General features: G+C 49.1%; 1 protein-coding gene across 2 annotated transcripts in view; it reads left to right on the forward strand.

Moving 5' to 3' along the window:
- Nucleotides 3,097-19,066, forward strand: part of LOC100626147 (leucine-rich repeat-containing protein 37A-like) — a 41,209-nt gene continuing 25,239 nt past the window's right edge. For both annotated transcript variants that reach the window (XM_021066830.1, XM_003358010.5), the window contains exons 1-3: nucleotides 3,097-3,583; nucleotides 3,999-7,776; nucleotides 9,893-9,964. In XM_021066830.1, the coding sequence (XP_020922489.1) occupies nucleotides 3,289-3,583; nucleotides 3,999-7,776; nucleotides 9,893-9,964 (4,145 nt within the window). In that variant the 5' untranslated portion in view covers nucleotides 3,097-3,288. The remainder of the gene's footprint in view (nucleotides 3,584-3,998; nucleotides 7,777-9,892; nucleotides 9,965-19,066) is intronic.

The raw sequence follows: 19,066 nt of genomic DNA on the forward strand, positions 1-19,066 counted from the left end.
AACAGAATCCAGGAGAGGAGTTCCTGCTGTGACACAACAGGATCGGTGGTATCTCTGGAGCGCTGGGACCCAGGTTCAATCCCCAGCACAGTGGGTTAAGGATCTGGTGTTGCTGCATCTGTGTCATAGGCCACAACTGTGGCTTGGATCTGATCCCTGGCCTGGGAACTCCATATGCCACACGGGGAGGCCAAGACAAAAAGAAAGAAAGAGAAAAGGAAAAGAATCCGGGAGAATACTGGCTATCCCAGCGTTGAGAGAGATGATTGCATTAATACTGGTTTGATGATTTCAATCAGATCCAAGCAAAGCTGCATCTGTGTCCAGACAAGAACAGATCTCACTCCAGTGGTCAGAGGAGCAGTGAAAGCAGGGACTGATGAGAATTAGCTGGAATTCCCAGAGCTTACAGCAGACCAGAAACTGTCCTAATGATATTACCTTATTTCACCTGATGTTTCCCCCAGTGTGCAGATGAGGAGCCGAGGCTCAGTGAATTTCTGGAACTTCCCTGAAGTCACACACTCTGGCCCCCTGTGCCTGAGGCCAAGGGGCCAGAGGGCGTTGTGACTCCTCTTTTCTGAGGATGGATCAAATTCAATTCACAAGTTTCCATCTTCAATGCCATCCCCAGGGGCCTATGAAAAATCACGACCCCGTAGCAGTTGTCTTAGCCACTTGTGTTGCCCTGGGCCCTGCACTGTTTTAGGGAAAGCCCAGCAAACACTGCACTGTGGAGTAGAGCTGAGATTCAGAACTAAGCACGTCTGGCTCCAGAGCTCACTCGCTCTGCCACTGAACTACCTCCCTCTCCAACTAGAATCAGAAAGAGCCGGGTGAGAACCCAGCTTCTACCCCTAAAGAGTTGTGTGGGCTCGGGCCCCCGAGTCACTTAACCTCCCTTATGGGAGGTCCCTATGGGGGTAACAGGGGTACCCACCTTCCAGGTGCTTAGCGAGGGCTCTGACCCCTTCTTTGAAATTTGGAGAGCAGGACTGAGGGCCTTCAGTGTACTTCTACAGCTGCGGACCCAGGAGAAGACGCAGGGCTTTTAGAACTCCCCCAGACAGAATCCCAGGGATTTGGGAACAAAGGAACTATGGCTTTCAGTGTGATTATGGCTCCAGTGTTGGAAAACTATTAATGCCTTTCAAATAAGGTGTACTACCTGGATCTTAGTAACTCCTATGTCTTTTGTCTTGTCTTTTTTTTTTTTTTTTTAGCGCCCCATGCGCGGCATATGGAGGTTCCCAGGCTAGGGGTCGAATTGGAATTATAGCTTCCGCTTACACCATGGCCACAGCAACGCCAGATCCAAGCCCCAGCTGCGACCTACACCACAGCTCATGGCAACGCCGGATCCTTGACCCACTGAGCAAGGCCAGGGACTGAAACCGCATCCTCTTGGATCCTAGTCGGGTTCATTACTGCTGAGCCACGACGGGAACTCCCGGGTTGTTTTCCTTTTAAGAGCAAAAAGTGTGTTTCACATCCTTGAGAACTTAATTTGCAGCTAGATTTCTGCGTATTTAACTCACCCCAATGTTGCAAAGTTTGTTCTGAAGGGAAGAAAGCAGAGAAAGAAAAGGTGGCTATGTTCTGAACAAATGTAAACATTTTTTGAAAGTTTTTCCTGTGCAAAGTACTTAATTCCGTGTAAATCGAATCGGTTAAGGAACTTCGAAGATACCCAATTTGGGCTTTAAGAAATGTAAAACGGGAGAGGAAAGGATTCAGTACTGAGGCTAAAGATTTGTGAAACCTGATTATAATAACAGATCCATTCCTAAATGAGGCCAGTCTTAGAATCAATTCCATTTAAAAACCATTATGTGTGGGGAGTTCCTGCTGTGGCTCTGTGGTAACAGACCCGACCCCGACGAGCATCGCTGAGGAGGTGGGTTCCACCCCGGGCCTCGCTCAGCAGGGTTAAGGATGCAGCATTGCCCTGAGCTGTGGCGTAGGTCGCAGACGTGGCTCGGATCCTGCGTTGCTGTGGCTGTGGTGTAGGCCGGCAGCTGCAGCTCTGATTAGATCTGGGGACTTCCATGTGCCTCAGGTGCAGCTCTTAAACCAAACCAAACCAAACCTAACCAAACCAAACCTAACCAAACCATTGTGTGCTAGACACTGGGATTAAGATGAAACTCCTCTCTTGGAGTTTGGATGTTAGAAGGTGTGCCAGCCAATTAAAAAGGACTAAAATTAGATAGAGTATTAAAGGGAGTAGGAAGGAAGTAAACTGGGTGCTGGTCACAGCATTTCCAAACTTCACATCTGAAGTGTCTTCATGTGGGCACCCACAGTAGACCTCTGAAAAGCAGCACTGAAATGCTTTTCTAGGTTAATGGCTGGCTTGAGGCAAGTGGATGGGGACGTTTTCCCAGGCGAATAGTGTAAAGGGCCATTCACTGCCCACCCCCACCCCCACCCCCCAAAACCCCTCCTACGGAAGTGTTGGAGTCATCACTGAGTCAGTGGTAACCCCTAATAGGACAGTGGTGAATTAGTAACGGGACATGGATACGGAGAGCTTAGAGGAAATGGCAACATTTTCATAACTGCCACCTGTGAGGTGTGTTCCCCTGCTGGCACCCTGACTGGTGCTCATTTTGCAGGTCAGCTACTTCTCTTGGAAACAGTGTGGCCAAGGGGAGGAAGAATGTCTCTCAGGTCTCCCTTTGAGGAGGTGGCGTTCAAACGACCAGAACTGGGCTAGCATGTTTGAATTTCCTGGAACGCTAGGCCCTGCGGCTTCCTTGGGAAGCTCTGCACCTCCCACCCCGCCACCCCTAGGCCTCTGGAGTCGAGGGCGGCTCTTGTCGGCAGCCCCCATCCTGCCCAGTTGTGGGGGCCAGGGCGGATGGGAGGGGCGGCACCGCGGGGCTGGGGAGGGCAAGGGGCTGGGGAGGGCAAGGGGCTGGGGAGGGGGCTGCGCAGGGGAGAACTGTTGCCTCTGCAAGGGGGAGGGCCCTCCGGACCCTGGGAGAAAGGCTCTCTGGGGAGGGAGGCGGGAGGCGCAGCTTGGCTCTGGGGCGGGGCGGGGGGGGGGCCTGAAACCTAACAAGGGGGCGGAACTCAGGGAACGTAACTATGGCGGCGTGACGAAAGGGAACGCAATGAAAGGGGGCGTGCCTAGAGGGGCCCAAGGAGAGCGAACTTAAGTAAGGGGGGGCTGCCTGGAGACGGCCCAACTAAGCCGGGTGAGGTGAGGCGGAGGACGGGGCACACGGTTGCTGACAGGGCGCTGCCTTAGTGGTTCAGCTCCCGCTCAGGGAACGTCCCGTCATGTCGCGCCTTTACCTTTGGTCCCCACTGCTCCTCCTCTCGTGGCCACCGTTGTGGCTTCTGGTCCAGGTAGCTCAGGCGTCGGGGGACTGGGCCCTGGACCATGTCGCCCTGACCTCCGACCCCCCAGGGCTGACCTCTGAACGCTCACTGGACTCGCCCCATGTGCTTGCACCCTCGGCAGAGCCGGGGGGCTTGGCTTACTCGACGGCCTCCTCTCCAGCCCAGATGTTCGCCCCGCCCAGTCAGGAGGTAACGGAGACTTTCGTTCCAGACCCGGACTTGGATTCAGCTGGTGAGTTGCCTGCAAGGCCAGATCACTTTTCTGTTGACCAGCAGCATCTGAATGACAGGCTAAGGCAGCATCAGAATTTCCCAGAGGTGCCTCTAGTGCTAGGTTGGGATCAGAGTCAGGGCTTAGTTCTGCCTGTACTCCAAAGGAAGGTTGAGAGGGTAGGTCCAGATCAGGCTGAAGATCACCAATTATTTGCAATACTTGTTCCACCTCTAGGTAGCAAGAGTTCAAAACCAAGCAAATTTGTTGTTTCACCCCCAAACTAGAAGAAAGATCTGTTTCAGCACCGACAGCTTGCCAAACTTAGTGTTGGCACTAGGGGCCAGTCTGAAGAAACTCAGCAACTGGAGGGAACAGTGGCAGGATAATCATTTCGATCCCGGTGTGAGTGTCTTTTATCCTAATCTACCTACAGATTTTGTAGAGGATCCAGATCCACCTACTGAGCCCCCTGAGGAGGTGGAATCCTCACTCCAGGAAGAGGCCCCTGCTCAGCATCCACAGCCCACAGAAGAGGTAGAATCACCTCCACTTGAGCAGGAGGCTCTGTTTCAGCCTCCAGAGGCCCCTGAGGAAATGGAAACTTCAAGCCTTCAGGAGGCCCTCCTAGCTCAAGCTTCGGAGATACTTAAGGAGGCTGGAGGGCAGCCATCAGCACGTCATAGGGTAAATGAAGCTCAGCAGTCAGGCAGGCACAGTGTCACTGTGACACCTCTGGATCTGGCCCTTACCGTAACTCCAGAGGTCACTAAAAAGGTTGAACCTTCTCCAGTCCAGCAGGATGGCTTATTGCAGGCCCCAGAGAGCCCTGAGGAGTCTGAAACTCCTCCAGTCCTGGAGGAGGCCCCACCTCAGCCTCCAGAGCGCCCCGAAGAGGTTGACTTTTCACTCCAGCAGGAGACCCAAGCTCAGCCTCCAGAGCGCCCTGAGGAGGTGGAACCTTCCCCAGTCCAGCTAGGGTCCCCAGCTCACGCCCCAGGGTTCCCTACCCAGGATGTACTTCAGAGGCCAGAGAGCGGTGAGCTAGAAGCTCCGCATCATCAGCCGCATCCCCTTCATTTGCACTTGCCCAATGGGACACCTCAGCCTCTGGATTTGGGACTTACCATCACTCCAGGGCCTACTAAGGAAGCTGAGTCAACTACAGCCCAGCAGGAGGCCCTGCCTCAGCCTGTTGAGCACCCTGAGGAGACGGAATCTTCTCCAACCCAGCAGGAGACCTCAGAGAAGCCTCCAGAGCCTCCTGGGGAGGTTGAGCCTTTGAGTGAGCAGGAGCCACCAGCTCAGCCTTCTGAGCCTCCTGGGGAAGATGAACCGTTTCCAACCCAGCAGGAGACCCCAGTGCAGCTCTCAGAGTCTTTGGAAGAAGCTGAAACTTCTCCAACCCAGGAAGGGACCCCAGCTCTGTCTGCAGAAGAGGTAGAACCTTCTGCAACCCTGCAGGAGCAACCAGCTCAGCCTCCAGAGCCGCCTTCTGGGGAGGCGGAGCCTTTGCCAGCTCAACAGGAACAGCCAGCTCAACCTCCAGAGCATCATGAAGTGACAGTTTCACCTCCAAGTCACCATCATGCTCAGCAGTCAAACGTAGCCAATGTCACTGTCAAGCCTGTGGATGTGGGGCTTACCATAAGCACAGAACCCAGGCCAGAGGTGGGACCTGGGTCTCCAAATCCGCACAAGCCTTCAACTCAGCCGTCGGTGTCCCACACCAGTGTGGGATTTTCTACAACCCAGCATGAGGCCCCCACGCTGCCTCCACAGCCACCTGAGGAAGTTGAACCTTTGCCAGTTCAACAGGAGGCTCCAGATCAATCTCCAGAAGCTGCTACCGTTCATGAGGAGGCCCCGGGTCAGCATCCAGAGGCTCCTGGTGAGGTTGAATCCTCCCCAGCTCAGCAAACAGAGCTCTCTAACGAGTATGTCGCTATCTCTCCAGAGCATCACGTGACAACAGTTTCTCCGCTAGGTCAGGATCAAGCTCAGCTTCCGCAGCGGCCCAGCAGTGTCACTGTTACACCTGTGGATCTTGTGCTCACCTTAAGTCCAGCATCCAGTAATAAGGTTGAAGCTTTTCCACTGCCACCAGAAACCTCAGTGCAGTCTGCGGTGTCCCCTGAGCAGTCGCAACTGTTGTCAGGCCAGCAGGAGTTTTCAGGTCAGCATTCAGCCCCAGCTCGGCCTGAAGAGGTTCCTGAGGAAACCGAACCTGCTCCCAGCCATCAGGAGCACCCAACTCAGCCTCCAGAGGCCTCTGCAGAGGTCGAAGCTCAGCCTTCAGTAAATGAAGAGGCGACGTTCTCACCTCCAGGTCCCGGTGAAGCGCAACGTCCAGGGTTGTCTAGTGCCACAGGGAAACCTTTGGATCTGGCGCTTGTCTTAACTCTAGAGCCCACTAAGGAGGTGGAAACCTCTCCAGCGCAGCAGGAGGGCCCTGCTCAGACTCTAGATCCCCCTGGGGGAATGGAGCTTTCTTTAGTCCAGGAGGAGGCCCCAGCTCAGTCTCCCGTTCCCCTTGGGGCCCCAGCTGCATCTCTGCAGCCCCCGAAGGAGGGAGAACCTTCTGCCACACAGCAGGAGCTTCAGGCTCAGCCGCCAGAGCCTCCTGAGAAGGTGGAACCCTTTTTAGCCTCTCAAGGGCCCCTTCCCGAACTTCTGCAGTCCCCTGGGCATACAGAGGCTTCCTCGATCCAGCAGGAGCTTTTGGAACCCCTCAAAGAGACGGACCCATCTCCATCCCAGCAGGGGACCCCGCCTCAGCCTCCAGAGCTGCCTAAGGAGGTGGAGGCACAAAGTCCAGTGCATCCTGCGATGACGGTTCCGACGCTTGGACAGGACCAGGCTCCGCCGAGTGTCACAGTTAAACCTCCAGAACCTGCTATGGAGGCTGACCATCCCACAGTCCTGCAGCAGACGACAGCTCCTCCAGCATACCTCGAGGCGACACTTCCACATCCAGAGCAGCTTCAGGCTCAGCGTCCATACCTGACTGAAGTCACAGTTCAACCTTCAGACCTGGAACTGACCATAAGTGCAGAACCCGCTAAGGGGGACGAACCTTCTGCAGCCACGCAGGAGACCCCAGCTCAGACTCTGGAGCCACCTAAAGAGGTTGTGGTCCAGCCTCCATTGTATCAGTCTGCGACGAATGCAGCTCCAGGTCAGGACCAAGCTCCACATCCAACATTGCCCAACCCCCCGGTTCAGCCTTTGGACGTGGTGCTTACTGTGACTCCAGAACCTACCACGGAGGTTGAGCATCCTACAACTCCCCCTCCAAACCCCACTGAGGGGACGCTTCCACGTCCAGAGCAGGTTCAGCATCAGCATCCAACCTTGACTGAAGTCACGGTTCAGCCTCTGGACCTGGGACTTAGCATAACGACGGAACCCACGAAGGAGGAGGAACCTTCTCCAGCCACGCAGGAGACCCTAACCCAGCCTCCCGTAAGTCAGAGCCAAACAGTTCTAACACCACATCAGGGTCAGGCTGAGCTTCCAACGTCACCCAGTGTCACAGGTAAGCCTGTGAACCAGGAGCCTAGCACAACTGCAGAACCCAGCACAGAGGCTGAACATTCTACAGGCCTGCAGCAGACTACAGCTCCCCCTATAGAACACCCTGAGGCGACACGTCCACATGCAGACCTGACTCAAGTCACAATTCAACCTGTGGAACTGACTGAAACTACAGGATCCGGTGTGGAGGCTGAACCTTCTCCAACCGAGCAAGAGACCCCACCTCAGCCTCCAGAGCCATTGCATCAGGAGGTGACAGTTCCAGCTCCAAGTGAGGATCAAAGTCAGGAACCTACCACCACTCTACACCCTACTGCAGAGGCTGAACCTTCTACAGTCCTGCAAGAGACGACATCTCCCGCTCCAGAATACCCTGCGGTGACACTTCCTTACCCAGGCCTGACTCAAGTCACAGCTCCACCTGTTAGCATAACTTCTCAACCAGGGTCAACTGAGACAACCCTTCCTTCTGCGCAGTCTTCGGTGGTGCACTCCGCCCAATACCCCCCAGAAAAGGAGCAGTCAGAACAGAATGTCGTCACAGAGCACGTCGACATATGTGAGCTGTGCACCTGCAGAAATGAGACGCTGTCGTGCACTGGACTCAGCCCAAATCAGAGGCTCCGCAGTGTGCCTGTTCTAGGGCCCAAGAGCTACAACCACACCTTCACCGTCTTGTAAGAATGGTTTGTTTTTTTTCTTTGGGGGGGGGTGCCCACCGGTGGTGTATGGAGGTTCCCAGGCTAGGGGTGGAATCGGAGCTGGAGCTGTCAGCCTACACCACAGCCACAGCGACGCGGGATCTGAGCCATGTCTGAGACGTACAGTGCAGCTCACGGCAACCCCGGATCCTTAACCCACTGAGCGGGGTCAGGGGTCGAACCCTCATCCTCATGGATACCAGTCGGGTTCGTTAACCACTGAGCCACAAAGGGAACTCCCAATTGTTAGCTATTATTATGATTATTCAGTCCCTCTGTTATATCTCAAAGGCATCTTTGTCACCTGGCTTTCTCTATGTGGTACCCATTTTGTGCCAAATCAGGGCTAGATACTGTGAGAGCCACGGAAGTATGGCGTTGTCTCCAGAACAGGACAATGATGTGTGGGAAGAAGAGGAATATGCCTTTAAAAGGGCGGCGATATATAATGAGGTGTTAGAAGAGCTATAGAAAGGTACCATAACGCATCCAGCACCGGTCCTCACTGGGGTGTGGCGGCCCGGGACAGCTGCATGGATAAGCTGAAACTTTGGCTGGGACTTAAAGATTAGCTGTGAGTTGTTAGAGAAAAAGTAGGGGGTACAGTTCAGGCCTCAGTGTGGCTGTCTCGGCGATCAGGATTTCATCGATCCGTCTGGCTGCCAAGATTGGGTCAGGCAACAGCGAAAGATGTGATTATGGAAACCCCTTGACTGTCGGCCATGCAGGTTTGGAAGTTAACGCCCTTAAGATACGGGTACCATGGAAAGTTTCTAAGCAAGAGGCACAGATGATGGAAACAAGGGGATTATTTTCGGTTCCATATGCAGAGTGATCTAGAGGGGAAAAGGTGAATTCAGGGAGACCAACGTGAATGCTGCAGTGAAATCTAGGAGTAAAGTGAGCAGTTGGAGTGGTTGTGATGGGAGTAGAAAGGAACTGCTGAGAGCACCAGGAAGGAAGAACTGACAAGATTTAGCAGTTGACTGGAGCTGGGGCGGGGAGTCCAGGAAAGGGAAAAATCTCGTATGTTGATGCGAGGGATGGTGTAACCGGTGGAAACACAGCAGTCTGGAAGGAGAACCCGTTGGAGGGAGGCGAGCGGAGTTTTGGGCCTCGGGTACTGGTGAGCATAAAGCAGTCAGGAGGCTTCTGTTTGAGTGGAACTGTCCCCTAGGCAGATGGGCCTACAGGTATCTGTTTGGACTTATCCCACCCCATGCATAAGAAAACTCCCGTTACTCTTTGGATGTATGTCTTACCTTCCAGTCTCTTTCCTTTTTGTTTTTCCCCAGTGAGCTCATGACTTTCCTCCTTGTTCAGTGTGCTTTTTCCTGTGCAATATGTCTGAGCGAGATTTCCGTACTGGTCCCTCTAATTTCTGACTGCCTTTACCCTTCTAATACCTGGAGAGATTCAGAGGCCACTGAGCCAAAGCGTGGGTGTTGCCTGACTTAGAATTTCTTTGTTTTGCTGGTACTGATACATTTTTGCTGTTTTGTTCTCATTGATTTGTAGAAGGAGTCATTTCAGTTTTTATTTATTTATTTATTTATTTTGCTTCTTAGGGCCACACCTGTGGCACATGGAAGTTCCCAGGCCTGGGGTCGAATCAGGGCTATAGTCGCCGTTCTGCGCCACAGCCAAAGCAATGCCAGATCCAAGCTGTGTCAGTGACCTACGTGGCACACGCCAGATCCTTAACGGACTGAGCGAGGCCAGGGATCGAACCTGCAACCTCGTGGATACTAGTCGGATTTGTTTCTGCTGAGCCATGACAGGAACTCCCAGGAGGAGTCATTTGAGGTGACTGGGGGGAAAAAAAACTTACATTCAGAGTAATTGGCATTATCTATCCAAGGAATCGGACAGATAGGAAGTCAGGTTCCGAGGTAATGCCTCATTGTTGGTGCCAGTGGCCTCGCATTGCGTCTTTACTAACGGTGCCCACTTGGAAGCTGCAAAGCTGCGGAAATTAGAAAGCTGGTCCTTTCTGCATTTGAATAGTCCCCACAAGGTGGCCATGATTCTCTTACTTATCCTCTTTATTCTTTTGCTGCCTATTAAAGTTATGAACTGTGTTTCTTCACAGAGATTTCCAAGGAAACGCTATTTCTTACATTGATGGGAATACATGGAAGGCATTCCAGTGGGTTGAGACACTGTGAGTATATTCTCTCCAAATATGAATATAACATCTTCCATTGTAAGGTCCTTCTTGGTCCAGAGTTTTGAGGTCGGAAGCTGTGAGAAAAGTATTTCCCTCTCCATATTTCAAAGCAATCTATTAACTGAAATTCTATGTGTGTGTGTGTGTGTGTGTGTCTGTCTGTCTTTCTTTCTCTTCCTTCCTTCCTTCCTTCCTTCCCTTCTTCCCTCCTTCCTTCCTTCCCTTCTTCCCTCCTTCCTTCCTTCCTTCTTTGTTTCTTTCTTCCTTAGGGTCATACCCACAGCTTATGGAAGTTCCCAGGCTAGGGGTTGAATTGGAGCTGTAGCCGCAGGCCTACGCCACAGCCACAGCAACATGAGATCTGAGCTGTACCTGCGACTTACACTGCACCTCACAGTTACACTGGATCCTCAACCCACTGAGCAGGGCCAGGGCCTGAACCCGCATCCTCACAGACACTATGGTGGGTTCGTAACCTGCTGAGCCACAATGGGAACTCCAATTTTTTTTAATTGACAGATTTCCTAAATATTATATGTAGTTTTTATTGTCCATGATGGTATCTGACTTGGAGATTTTATTTCTCAAACTTGTAAGAAAAATGAAAGTCATTTGGCACAAGAGATAGATAACGTTAGTTTCCTCTGGGGAGTGGAGCGTGCTGGTAGCCTGAGGGTCAGGGGTCAGAGCAAAACCTTGGATTGTGTCCTCCATACCTTTGGAATTTTGAACCAGGTGAGTGTATATATATATATATATATATATGCTACATAATTTTAAAAACTAAAATGAAATTTACAATATTTAAAAAGCGTGTGTTTGGGAGTCGGTACACTATAACATGAATCTAGTGAGGTTTGAGGATTTCTAAATTAGCTTGAGGTTTGTATCTTATAAACAGAGGTTCCTAACTTGGGGTCACTGGTTCCCCAGGGCAGGATTTCTTAACCTACCCCCAGTCCCCACGTATATCTCATTGGCAATCTATAGAAGCTATGTCCTTGGGGTAATGGTTTTAACTGTATAATAAGGTAGGGAGTTCCCATTGTGGCTCAGCAGTAACAAACCCGCCTAGGATCCATGAGGATGCGGGTTTGATCCCTGGCCTTACTCAGTGGGTTAAGGATCCGCCATTGCTGTGAAGTATGGCGTAGGTCGCAGACGCAGCGTGGATCTGGCGTTGCTGTGGCTGTGGCTGGCGGCTGCAGCTCTGATTCAACCCCTAGCTTGGGAACTGCATGTGCCATGGGTGCGGCCCTAAAAAGACAACAACAACAACAAAACCCACATGAACCCTGGAGTTATGCTACCACAAGTCAAGGAACTATGAGCAATCAGGAGAGGGGCCTGGAACAGATCCTTCTAGGAACTTCAGAGAGGGCGTGGCCCTGCCAACATCTTGGTCTCAGACTTCTCACTTACAGAACTGAGAGACAATAAATTTCTATTAAAAAAAAATCAGTCAATAAATGTATAATAAGTTCAAGTATCTAGAAAGACAAAGGAAACCAATTATATTGAAATGGTTTTCATAATACTTTTCAAATTAATGATATATATTCAACTAATGAGTTCCTGGCGAGCTCAGTAGAAACGAATTTGACTAGCGTCCATGAGAACGCAGGTTCGATCCCTGTCCTTGCTCAGTGGGTTAAGGATCTGGCGTTGCCGAGGGCTGTGGTGTAGGTCTCAGATGCTGCTTGGATCCTGTGTTGTTGTGACTGTGGTGTAGGCCAGCAGCTACAGCCCTGATTTGACCCCTAGCCATGGGTACAGTCCTAGAAAGAGGGGGGGCAACAAATAAAATTAATGATAGTGTAATAAATATGCTACGCTTAACTCAAAGCCCAAGGTACAGTGGTAGGGCTACTAACTACTATAACTGCAGGGCAGCGATGAGAATAAATGATAGTTCAAGATATGTGCAAGAGAAGTATTAACAGAGGCATTGAGAGGATGAGAGTCTTGTGGGGGTGGGGGTGGGGGAGCACACGTACAATCAAGATTTAAAGGTAATATGCTTCCTAAGATTTATGTGGTTTATCTGACATGAACCAGGGAAAAGGAAAAATCAGGAAACAGACCTCACTTAGGAGGAGGTTTGCATTGTTGGGAAGTAACAGTAGTAGTGGGAGTTGCATGTATGGGCCTGTTGACGGTGCCAGACAGGGTCCTAAGCACATCATGTGGATCCAGTTCATGTACTCGTCACAACAGCCCAGTGGGGGAAGGTATCATTATCCCCATGAAGAAGCTGAGTCTTGGCGAAATGAAGCATGTTGGCTCAGGTCTCTCTCTTCATGAAGTGGGGGAGCCAACGTTTGAACCAAGGCCTTTGGAACCCTGAGCTCCTATGTCGAACCACTGGGCTGTATTACAGCCACCGTTTACTTCATAGCCACTGTGTTTTGGGTTCCTTACATGCACCGGTACATGCAACTGCTGCCATGTTCATTAGGATGTGTGTAAAAAAAAAAGATCTGCAACAAATGTGTGATATGAAATGATCTGTGATTTCTCCTGGGGACCAAATTCACCGTGTTGCTGTCCACTGTGGTATGTTGCCTACATTCACAGTGGAAGGAAATGCTCATTTTCATTAGAAATTTGTGAAAATTGGGATGTAATTTGATTTCCCATCCAAGTGCGGCCCTCTGAATTCAGTCTACTCTATTCACAGACCTCTGCCATAGAAGGATCGCCCACAAATGGAAATTGCTTGCATACCTTTGCATGTATTCAAGAAAGTTCAGTTTCCTAGGGAAAAGGACCATTGCTCTTATGACATTCTCAAGGGATTCTTGTCTCAAAAGATTGAGATTTTATACATAAGTGTAGAATTTCAAGGGTGTAAAAAGTTAAAATATATAGAAAAACAAAGGGATGCTGGTGGTCTTCTTTCTTGACGGGAATGGTGTTACACGAGAGGATTTGTTTTGTAATTATTAAACTGAACAGTTAGGTACATTTGGGGCACATTTTCGTTTTTGTTTGTTTGTTTTGTCTTTTGAGGGCCACACCTGTGGCGCAGGGAGGTTTCCAGGCTAGGGGTCCAATCGGAGCCGTGCCCGCCAGCCTGCACCACAGCCACGGCAACACAGGGTCCGAGCCGCATCTGCAATATACACCACAGCTCATGGCAATGCCAGATCCTTAATCGACTGAGCAAGGCCAGGGATCGAACCTGTGTGGTCATGGATGCTAGTCGGGTTTGCTAGCTGCTGAGACATGATGGGAACTCCCACATTTTAGCTTTTTAAAAAAATTTAACGTGGGCAAAAAATCAAAGGACTTCATATGCAGTCCTAACCCTCCTGTAGTTCTGTATGGGGCTTCCCAATATGGTTTGGGAAAAGAGAAGAGAAGGGCAGCTCTGTATATTAATTTTGTATCCTGCGACTTTGCCGAGTTCATTGATGAGCTCTTTAACAGTTTTCTGGTAGTCTTTAGGATTCTCTAGGTATAGTATCGTGTCATCTGCGCATAGTGATAGTTTTACTTCTTCCTTTCCAGTTTGGATTCCTTTTATCTCTTTTACTTCTCTGATTGCTGTGGCTGGGACTTCCAAAACGATGTTGAATAGTAGTGGCGAGAGTGGACATCCTTGTCTTGTTCCTGATCTCAGTGGGAATTCTTTCAGCTTTTCACCACTGAGAATGATGATGTTAGCTCTGGGTTTGTCGTATATGGCCTTTATTATGTTGAGGTAGGTTCCCTCTGTGCCCACTTTCTGAAGGTTGTTTTGTTTTGTTTCTATCAGATGGGTGTTGTGTTTTGTCACAGGCTTTTTCTGCGTCTATTGAGAGGGTCATACGGTTTTTATTCTTCAGTTTGTTAATGTGGTGTATCACACTGATTGATTTGTGGATATTGAAGAACCCTTGCATCCCTGGGATAAATCCCACTTGATCATGAGGTACAATCCTTTTGAATGTATTGCTGGATTCGGTTTGCTGGTATCTTGTTGAGGATTTTTGCATCTGTGTTCCTCAATGAAATTGTCCTGTGGTTTTCTTTTTTTGTGTGGTATCTTTGGTTTTGGTATCAGGGTGATGGTGGCCTCATAGAATGAGTTTGGGAGTGTCCCTTCCTCTTCCATCTTTTAGAATAGTTTCGGAAGGATAGGTGTTAGCTCTTCTCTAAGTGTTTGATGGAATTTGCCTGTGAAGCCTCCTGGTTCTGGACTTTTGTTTATTGGAGAAGTGTTTTTAATCACAGTTTCCATTTCAGGACTTGTGATGGGTCCGTTCATCTTTTCTGTTTCATCTGGTTTAGTCTTGGAAGATTGTGCTTTTCTAAGAATGTGTCCATTTCTTCTAGGTTTTCCGTTTTATCGGCGTATAGTTGCGTATAGTAGTCTCCTATGATCCTTTGTATTTCTGTGATGTGCGTTGTTACTTCTCCTTTTTCATTTCTAATTTTATTGCTTTGAGTCCTCTCTCTTTTTTTCTTGATAAGTCTGGCTAAGGGTTTATCGATTTTGTTGATCTTTTCAAAGAACCAGCTTTTTGTTTGATTGATCTTTTCTGTGGTTTTCTTCGTTTCTATTTCATTGATTTCTGCTCTGGTCTTTAGATTTCTGTCCTTGTACTAACTTTAGGTCTTGTCTGTTCTCTCTCGAGCTGCTTTAGGTATAAAGTTAGCTTGTTTATTTGAGCTTTTTCTTGGTTCCCGAGGTAGGCTTGTATTGCTATAAACTTTCCTCTCAGAATGGCTTTTGCTGCACCCCATGGGTTTTGGAGTGTCGTTATCTTTGTTGTCATTTGCTGCTAGGTATTTTTAAATTTCCTCTTTGATTTCTTCAGTGATCCATTGGTAGTTTAGTGGCGTGTTGTTTAGTCTCCATGTGTTTGTGGTTTTTGCAGTTTTTTTCTTGTTGTTGATTTCCAGCCATAGAGCGTTGTGGTGGGAAAAGACGCTTGACGTGATTTCAGTTTTCTTAAAGTTACCGAGGCTTGATTTGTAGCCCAGGATGTGATCAGTCTTAGAGAATGTTCCATGTGCACTTGAGAAGAATGTGTATTCTGTTGCTTTTGGGTGGCATGTCCTATTAAGTCCATCTGGTCTAAGGCTTCATTCGGGGCCTGTGTTTCCTTATTGATTTTCTGTCTGGATGATCTGTCCATTGCTGTAAGTGGGGTGTTAAAGTCCCCCACTGTGATTGTGTTATTGTCGGTTTGTCCTTTTAAGGTTGTTAGCAGTTGCCTTACATATTGTGGTGATCCTATGTCGGGTGTGTAGATATTTAGAATTGTTATGTGTCTTCTTCTTGGATTGATCCTTTGATGATTAGGTAGTGACCTTCCTTGTCTCTTAAAATAGTCTTCATTTTAAGGTCTATTTTGTCCGATATGAGTAGTGCTACTCCGGCTTCTTTTGATTCCCATTTGCATGGGATATTTTCTTCCATCCTCTCGCTTTTGATTTGTATGTGTCCCTGGGAGTGAAGAGGGTCTCTTGAAGACAGCATATATGTGGGTCTTGTTTTTGTATCCATTCAGCCAGTCTGTGTCTTTTGGCTTGGGCGTTTAGTCCATTATTAACATTTAAGGTAATTATTGGTATGTGTGTTCTTATTGCCATTGTATTAATTGCTTTGGATTTGTTTTTGTTGCTCTTTTTTCTTCCCTTCTTCTCTTGTTCTCTCCTCTTGCGGTTTGATGACGATCTTTGGTGTTGTATTTGGGTTGATTTTTCTTATTGTTTGTGTATCAATTGTAGATTTTTGATTTGCAGCTGCTGTGAAGTTTTGATAGGAGAGTCTAAACATGTACGAAATTGTTTTAAGTTGTTGGTCTCTTAATTGCAAGTGCATCTCCAGTGTCCTGCTTCCGTAACGTACCCTCCTCTTCTCACCATTTCTGACTTTGGTGGCATAATTGTGTGTGGATGATTTCGTATCTTTACTGTATATTATACCTTTACTGGTGAGCCTTGTCATTTGTGGTATTTTTGTTTCTGGTTGCGGCCTTTTCTTTCCTGCCTAGAGAAGTTCCTTTAGTATTTGTTGTAAGGCTGGTTTAGTGTTGCTGAATTTTCTTAGCTTTTGCTTCTCTGTGAAGCTTTTGATTTCTCCTTCAAATCTGAATGAGAGCCTGTCTGGGTAAAGTAGTCTCAGTTGGAGGTTTTTTCCTTTCATCACGTTAAGTATATCGTGCCACTCCCTGCTGGCCTGCAGAGTTTCTGCTGAGAAATCTGCCGATAGCCTTATCGGGGTTCCCTTGTATGTTATTTGTTTCTTTTCCCTAGCTGCTTTCAGTCTTTTCTCTTTGTCTTTAATTTTGGTCAGTTTGATTAATATGCATCTCGGGGTGTTCCTCCTTGGGTTTATTTTATATGGTACTCGTGGTGCTTCCTGGATTTGAGTGAGTGGGTCCTTTCCCGTGTTAGGGAAGTTTTCGGCTATTATCTCTTTGAATGTTTTTTCTGTCCCTTTCTCTCTTTTCCTTCTGGCACCTCTATGATACGGATGTTGGTGCGTTTAACGTTGTCCCAGAGTTCTCTGAGACTCTCTTCATTTGTTTCCCGTCTTTTCTCTGTTCTGCATCAGCGATTTCCACTAGTCTGTCCTCCACCTGGCTTATTCATTCTTCTGCCTCCTGTATTCTGCTGTTGGCTGCTTCTACATGAATTTTTTATTTCAGTTAATTGTATTTTGCATCTCTTCTTGCTTAAGTTTTATATCTTGTAATTCTTTGCTCAGTGTTTCCTGTACATTGTCCATCTTCGCCTCCAGTGTATTTCCAATGTCTTGCATCATCTTCAGCATCAGCAGTTTAAAGTCTTTTTCCTGGAGGCTGAGAATCTCCTGATCACTTGGCTGTTTTTCTGGGTTTTTTTTTGTTTTCTTTCTCCCTTCTCTGAGTATATTTGGCTGTCTTTTCCTTTTTATAGGTTTTTGGTGTGGTGACCTTTTTACAGATGGTAGAGTTGTAGCCTCTCTCACTTCTGGTGTCTGCCCCCCTTGTGTGTGAAGTTGGTCTGGGGGCTTGCTGTAGGCTTCCTGGTGGGAAGGAGTGGTGCCTGCCCACTGGTAGGTGGAGCTGATTCCTATCCCTCTGGTGGGTGGGGCTTTGTCTCTGGGTGAGATTAGAGGCAGAGGCTTTGTGCCTGGGGTGTCTTTAGGCAGCCTGTTTACCAATGATGGCTGGGGCTGTGATCCCACCTGGATTGTAGTTTGGCTTGGGGCTTCTCAGTGCTGATGGGCGGGTCCAGATTTTTCCCAAATGGCCACCTCCAGAGGAACACCTGCTGATGAATATTCCCAAGAGCTTTGCTTCCAATGTCCTTCCCCCACAACAAGCCACATTCATGCCCTGTTTTTCCAGGAGATCCTCCAAGACCTGCAGTCAGGTCTGACCCAGAGTCCTCTGGAGCTTTTGCTCTTCCCTGGGACCCAGCGCAGGCGGAAGTCTGTGTGCGCCTTTTAAGAAAGGGGTCTCCGTTTCCCCCAGGCCCGTGGAGCTCTTGCACACAAGCCCCACTGGCCTTCAGTGCCAGATGCTTGGGGAGCTCTTTCTCCAATGCCAGATCCTCAGGCATGGGGACTTGACGTGGGGCTCAGAACTCTCACTTGTGTGGGTGAGTCTCTGTGAACCAGTTCCTTTCCAGTCTGTGAGGCGTCCCACCCAGGAGGTATGGGGTTGCTTCTATGGCATAATCGCCCCTCCTACCTCCTGATGTGGCCTCCTCTTTGTCTTCTGGAGTGGGATATCTTTTGGAACATTTCCAGTCCATTTGGTTGAAGATTGCTCAGCATTTGGTTGTAATTTTGTTGTTTTTAGGAGAGAAGTTGAGCTCCAGTCCTTCTATTCCGCCATCTTAATCCCGTCTCCACCGGGTTTCCCACTGTCAATCCTTTGGGTTCTGCAGTTCCTGCCGGTCAGGCAAAAGTTGCTGTCTTTTTGAGGCTCCTGCTAGCTCTGCAGCATGGCAGAGACGTTTCCCCAGGACTCTCAGCTCTGCCTCGGGAGCAAGAGGTCCCGGCAGGTGCTCTTCCTTATCCCACACTCGCCCCAGAACTCCAAGGCCTACACTCAGCCCCTGAGCAGCCTTTGGGGTCACCGGATGCCCCCGCCAGCTGAACCAGGAGGCGGAGGCGGAGGCGGCAGGCCCCAGCAAGGAGCACAACCAGCTCTGCAAGGTTGATGCCAACCAGAGCTGAACTCTAACAGAGACTTTGTGATCTAAAGAGTAGACGTTAACTATGTGACTTGGTGGGAAGAGTGGATGGGTTGTGGTGTGTGTGCGAGAGTGAGAGAGAGAGAGAGAGAGAGAGAGATAATGGGGGGGAGGGGAGAGGGGAAGAGAGAGAGCAGGGGAGGGAGAGAAGGACACAAAGGAGGGCATGAGAAGAAAGGCTGAAATGAAAACAAGAGCAGGGAGTTCCCTGGTGGCCTAGCAGTCATGGATCTGACGTTATCACTGCAGTGGTTCTGATTACAGCTGTGGTGCAGGTTTGATCCCTGGCCTGAGAACTTCCACATGCTGTAGGCACAGTCAAAAAAATTTTTGAAAATAAATTAAATTAAGACAGAGCAGAGATCACCATCCCTAAGTTAAATAAGAATTGGGTTGTGAGGGAACATGATGGAGGATAATGTGAGAAAAAGAATACATGTGTGTATGACTGGTTCACTTTGCTGTAGAGTAGAAATTGACAGACCACTGTAAATCCATTATAATGGAAAAAATAAAAATCATTTTAAAACAATGGGGGTGGGAGTTCCTGCTGTGGCACCGTGGGTTAAGAGTCCTACTGCAGTGGCTCATGTGTCTGAGAGGTGAGGGTTTAATCCCCGGCCAGGCACAGTGGGTTAAAGGATCCAATATTTGGCGCAGCCACGGTGTAGGTGGCAGCTGCCACTCAGGTTCAATCCCTAGCCTGTGTGTGGCCATAACCATTTAAAATAATAATAATAAATAAATAGAAAAGAATTAGGGGAGTCTCATCGTGGCTCAGTGGTTACCAATCCGACTAGGAACCATGGGGTTGCAGGTTTGATCCCTGGCCTTGCTCAGTGGGTTAAGGATCCGGCGTTGCCATGAGCTGTGGCGTAGGTCACAGACGCGGCTCGGATCCGGCATTGCTGTAGC

The sequence above is a fragment of the Sus scrofa genome, chromosome 12, assembly GCF_000003025.6.
Source record: "Sus scrofa isolate TJ Tabasco breed Duroc chromosome 12, Sscrofa11.1, whole genome shotgun sequence".
Classification (NCBI taxonomy): Eukaryota; Metazoa; Chordata; class Mammalia; order Artiodactyla; family Suidae; genus Sus; species Sus scrofa.